The sequence below is a fragment of the Miscanthus floridulus genome, chromosome 10 (genome assembly GCF_019320115.1).
Source record: "Miscanthus floridulus cultivar M001 chromosome 10, ASM1932011v1, whole genome shotgun sequence".
Lineage (NCBI taxonomy): Eukaryota > Viridiplantae > Streptophyta > Magnoliopsida > Poales > Poaceae > Miscanthus > Miscanthus floridulus.
In genome coordinates this window covers 129,602,549-129,608,454 of record NC_089589.1, presented here as the reverse complement: position 1 = coordinate 129,608,454, position 5,906 = coordinate 129,602,549, and the positions used below count along the sequence as shown (strand labels likewise).

General features: G+C 43.3%; 1 protein-coding gene across 1 annotated transcript; it reads left to right on the top strand.

Annotated features, from left to right (window-relative positions):
• The first annotated feature begins 2,127 nt into the window (after window positions 1-2,127).
• On the top strand, window positions 2,128-5,407 carry LOC136489604 (E3 ubiquitin-protein ligase Os03g0188200-like). The gene is made up of 2 exons (XM_066486184.1): window positions 2,128-2,273; window positions 5,113-5,407. Exons 1-2 carry the CDS (start codon window positions 2,128-2,130, stop codon window positions 5,405-5,407), a joined length of 441 nt encoding a protein of 146 aa, XP_066342281.1.
• The last annotated feature ends 499 nt before the right edge of the window (window positions 5,408-5,906 follow it).

Genomic DNA, 5,906 nt, shown 5'->3' with positions numbered 1-5,906 from the left:
CTAAAATAGATTTATAGAGGTGGGCGCCTTAAGGCGACCGCCTCCGTAAATAGCCCATTTTTGGAGGCGGTTGTCTTAAGGCGCCTGCCGCCGTAAATCAATTTTAGGAGGCGGTTGGATTTTGATCGCCTCCGTTAATCGATTTTACAAGGCGGGCAAACGTGACCACCTTGGTAAATAAATGTGACCGCCTCCGTTAATAGCCTAGCATTTTTGGAGGCGGTAGGATTTTGTGCCTGCCTCCGTTAATGTTTGGGCACCGTCACCTAAAATCATTTCTGTAGTAGTGATTAAATTCTGATGTCTTCAAAACTAATAAGTATTAGAACTAGTTGTATTGAATGTAAGCATACCCTGCTTTGTATCAACACTACTACACAAACTTCATCACTACCGGTTCATAACCCATCTTCATGTTTTCGCTGACGTTTGTAAAAGTGGCCAGTGATAACAAAACTTATCACTGCCGGTTTGGAACTGGCGGTGATAAACTTCATCACCATAGTGATGTCATTTCCATCACCACCGGTCCAGCATTCAATCCTGTAGTGATGAACCGGACATTATCACCTATCTGGCATACGATCCAATGGGGTGATGAAGTTTGACATAACCGCTGGTCAGGAATATGATCAGGCAGTGACGAAGAGCTCATAACCTCTAGCATGTGGTTTGTTTAGGAGGTGATGAAGTGATTTTTCCGTCATTGAGATATACAATCCGATGGTGATGAAGAGCTCATCACCTAGTTTCATCTAGCCATGATGAAGAGCTCATGACCGCTCGTGCACCATTTTATTCAGCAGTGATATCTTGATCATCACCGCATGTTGTACCATATGACCAATGGTTTGTCTAGTGCTGGTGGTAATAATACATTCTTAGAAAACTAATTTAAATATAACATCAAGTCTAAGACCTAGCTACACAATGCATCAAAATATACATCTAGTTCAAGTCATGAGTCCATACATTAAATCCGACCACAGTGTTTTCACAAGAACATGAGATATAAATTTGAACACAAGAGCTAACACACAAATATGTATAACATGCGATTGTTGGGTGAACAAGATGAATTAGAGTTGCACCCTAATTAGATAATGCAATGGTCGCAAAAGGGTATGTAGCCTAGTGGTTACAAGAGCCCCAGTAGCACCTCAGGTCCTGGTTTCGACTCCCTGTGGGAACGAATTTTCAAGGATTTAACGACTATGTGCTTTCAGTGGTATGCGACGTTCCCGTCGACATCGACGCGCCCGTGATGACTTCATCAATCTCAAGGATTTGCTGACCCAGTCTTCGAAGAAGCTCATAGGGGTAGGGTTTGTGTGCGTGCGTTTATAGGGGTGAGTGTGCGTGCTTTGTGAGCGTCTACATTGTAGTGTGTAATGCTCGAAAAAAAGATAATGCAATGGTCTCCATTTGGATTCAAGACGTGGTCGATAATGAAACCAACAAGCTGTTCTTAAAGAGGATATATCTCTAATTCAGTCAACTTTTGTAAATTGTTTTCAGCGCTGGATCGGCATTTGATCCGATGACCGCAACCATTTTCACCACCAGATCATATGGCAACCGGCGGGTAGTGAAAACAATTTTCACCGCCGGATCATATGGTAACTTGTGATGAAAATAATTTCCACGACCAGTTGTTTGTCGCCCAATTGTGCCCCGCCTGCCTTTGAACCAGCGGTGAAACTTTACCACCGCCGGATAAGTACAAACCGGCGGTGAAAATGGTGCTAGGAAAGTGAAATCCGTAGTAGTGAAAGAAATGTTTTTGTCAAACTATATATTCTTAGAATGGTGCTATTTTGCAGGTAGCAGTCATTGGGTTTTGCGGACGTAGCATTTTACCAGATATCAATTCAAGAGCTCTAAAATCTATAAGTGCTTGATGGAGGCTTGTAGAAGCAACAAATGAAAAAAAAAAAACAATCCTCTCTTTAGTAGTACATATGTAAAGTACAGATATAGAGATAGATTATAGATATAGAGATGGAGATGTACTGAATTATTATTTTTTAAATGATGTACTTGGATTCTTAATAGACATTGTAGTTGGTACATCACCGTGAACCTCATGTGAATCTGCCGCATGGCTGTCTCGTCCTTTGCCACACAATGCCTGCACTGGCCACCACAGGAGGACGTCGGCATCTGGTGGTCCTCCACGTTGCCTCGCCCTTAGCGGGCAACTGGCAGCAGCTGCTGGCAGCAGCAGCTGCTGCCGGGGCAGGATTCTGGCCTGTCGCCGGGCCAGAAAATAGGTATGTGGGTGTTGTTGAGTGTATCATGTGTCGCTCTAGCAGGACCGCAGATCAGCATTGAGGGTATTAGAGAACACCGGCAGCAGACACTACTGTAGGATTGATTTTGCATGGTGTTGCACTTTAACTGACGGAGGCGGTCACAAAATTCAACCGCCTAGGAAAATACCGAACGATTAACGGAGGCGGGCATTTTCATGTACGGATGCGGTCACTTCTGCCCGCCTCGTAAAATCAATTTATGGAGGAGGTCAAAAAATACCCGCCTCAGAAAATTGGTTTACGGAGACGGTCATCTTAAGGCAACCGCCTCCGAAAATAAAACATCCGCCTCCATAAAATAATTTCCGGAGGCCTCCCAAAATGCCAAGGCCCAACTGGCCCAGGCGAGGCCCAATAACCATCTTCGGATATAAATACTACAGCTTAGGATTTCTCGTTCACTCCTCTTTCTTAGACTGAGCCCGAGCGGCGCCTTTCCCCCCGCGCATCGCGACTCCCTCTCCTCCAACACTGAGACCGAGAGGCGCCTCTCCCTCTCCCTCCTCATGATGTCCCTCTCCTCCAAGACCGAGCCCTAGCGGCGCCCCTCCTCCCTCCCTCTCCCTCCTCGAGACCTCCCTCTTCTCGTGACCTCCCAAGCGGCGTTCATCTTCCCTCCTCGTGACCTCCCCCTCCCTCCAGCGCTGGGGTCGCGTGACTTAGCAGCGGATCGAGGCGGATTCTGGTGGATCAAGGCGGATCGAGGCAGGATCCACGAGCTCCGACGGTGGATCGAGGCAGATCAAGGCGGCTCGAGGCAGATCGAGGAGGATGCGGCGGCGTGCGGCGGCGGGCAACCTGATCCGGCGGCGTGCGGCCAGATCCCGGTGGCAGTGAGCGGCGCGGTGGCCGTGGTGGTAAGCGGCGCGGTGGCCGTGCTTGCGAGCGGCGCGGTGAGAAGCAAGAGCGCGGGCAGTGGACTCAATCCAGCGCCGATGAAGGGGCAAAAAAATAGCAAATTTTTTTTAACCGAAGAGGTCCCCACCGGCAGCCACACACACCCTCACTCTATGGTTGCAGCATTTTTTCACGATTTTTGCACACTTTGCGTCGGCCGGGATTCAAACCGGCGACCTCTCTCTCGCGCGCCATCTCCTCTACCACTACACCTCACATTCACTTGTGTCCACAATCCATTTTGATTCCCCATGTATTATACAAAACTGAGCATAAATTGATTGTTTGAGGGCCTAAACTAATTCAAATGAAAAAGTTGTCAACTACTAAGTTTTATAACTTTTTGAGGTCTACAACTTTCATTTTGGTAGTTTCTCCATCCGATGTCACTTATAAAATTTGAATTTCAAATAATAGAAATTCGAAAGTAGTTTTCCATGACAAGATGGCTTCAAATGAGAAAGTTACCAAGTACAAAGTTTCATAACTTTTCAGGATCTACAACTTTCATTTTTACTGTTTGTCCATCCGAGGTCGTTTAAAAAATTCAAATTTCAAATTTTTAGAAATTCAAACATAGTTTTTCTTGACAAGATGATTTCAAATCAAAAAGTTGTCAACTACAAAGTTTCATAACTTATCGAGATCTACAACTTTTATTTTGGTTGTTTCTCCATCCGAGGTCGTTTACAAAATTTAAATTTCAAATTTTAGAAATTTAAACGTAATTTTCCTTGACAAGATGATTTCAAATTAAAAAGTTGTCAACTATAGAGTTTCATAACTTTCCGAGATCTACAACTTCTATTTTGATCATTTATTCATCTGACATAGTGGTAGTAACATTGTTCACAAATGTTACATATCCCTCTTATTGTTGATGAAACTATAGGAGAGATATGTAAATTTTGTGAACAATGTTATTACCACTTTATCGGATGAAGAAATGACCAAAATAAAACTTGTAGATCTTGATAAGTTCTGCAACTTCTATGTTCATGATTTTTTCATCTGAAATCAATTAGTGTTCTAAAATAACGTTTGGCCTTCTCTATGTGCTCTAGATATTGTTTCTCTTTTGCCCCTCTTTTTTTATTTTTTTCGGCTGTCGTTGTTTTTTTGGAAAATTTTGACTTTTTCTTTTTATTTTTTTGATATTTTTCCTTCACTTAGGAGCACAAAAGAAGTAATCACAGAAAATATGAGCTCAAACAAGTGAAAGACGTGGCCTGTGGAAATTTCAGAAGACGTGCTCAAAATTAACAAAAAGCTTGTGACCACGAAAAGATGATCTTGTGACCAGTTTTTGACCAATTTAAAATTCTCCGACCCCGGCAAAGTGGGGGATGGACGGATCCGAAATTTTTTTCTGATCGATTTTGATATATGGAACATCAAAATCGGAGTTCGTATGCGAAAACTAGACCAGTTTTAAGAATTTGCTCCGAATTAGAGGACAAAACGGAAACAATAATTTCAAACAGTATTTTCAAGTAGTAAATGATCTCAACTGAAAAGGTTGTCAACTATAAAGTTTCATAACTTTCCGAGATCTACAACTTTCATTTTTATTGTTTCTTCATCCGAGGTTGTTTACAAAATTTGAATTTTAGTGCTTACTTTTTAATATTCGGTGTCTATTTGTAGAGGCACTTCATTGTTGAGCCGCCCCTACAAATCGGGCTATTTGTAGGGGCGGCTGATAACACCGGCCGCCCCTACAAATTCATTTGTAACGACGGCTCATTTGACAACCATTTGTAGGGGCGGCTCTATCATCAGCCGCCCCTACAAAAAATTCGTCCCGTTACTAAAAACCGTTTTTTACGTAGTGATTGGAGGCAGTTGCAATCCTGCCTCCACTAATCAAAAACGCCCGCCTCCATTGAACTTTATGTAGTAGTGAGCCTACGGTGGCGGCAGACAAAGAGTTGGCGCAGCCATCGGTGCCGGCACCGGCACAAACGCCAGCAGTTGCGCTGGAGCGCACGTACCGGTCTGCGGGCCGGTGGGCTGAGCAGATGTGTTCAGTGTGCCTGTGGGAGGTGGCCGACGGCGACATTGTGAGGGTGCTGATCGCGTGCAGACATTGCTTCCACACTGCCTGCATCAAGCCATGGCTGCACGAGGGCGACACCTGCCCGCTCTGCCGCGCTCCCACAACTGCCAAAGGCGGCCGGAACATGGCGACGTGAACCTATGTAGCTAGCTAGCTCGTGTACCCCTCTAGTTAATATAGTTTCGCGTGTACTAGATGTAAGAGAACAAATCTCCAGCTAGTTGTTGTTATAGCTGGCTGTAGCTGTTTTAAAGTGTATATCAATATTTGTACTGGTCAATCAAAATACCGCGTTCAAGTTGAAATGAATTGGGCTAATATAAAATTCTCGTGAAATTTAAACCTATCGCTTAGCTAAAAAAATGTGTCCAAAGATGTGTTCTAGTCTGATTGTACAAAATTTTTACATGCTAATTTCTAACCTTATTATACTAGCACGACAATTATTTTAAGAAAGTTTTACCACTTGAGATCTACAACTTTCGAGTTTTGAGCTTTATATATAAAGTTGTTTAGATCTTTTAAAAAAATTGACACAAACTCCAATTTTGTTCTTCCTGAAGTTTCTATCATGTTTTTTTGAAAAAAGCAAACAACTTCAAATAAAAAAGCTCAAAACTAGGAAGTTGTAGATC

Excerpts from the sequence above, each read along its gene's own strand:
- LOC136489604 (XM_066486184.1), top strand. The coding sequence starts at position 2,128 with ATGCCTGCACTGGCCACCACAGGAGGACGTCGGCATCTGGTGGTCCTC. Across the intron at positions 2,274-5,112 it reads GTCGCCGGGCCAGAAAATAG|TAGTGAGCCTACGGTGGCGG; the intron begins GTATGTGGGTGT and ends AACTTTATGTAG.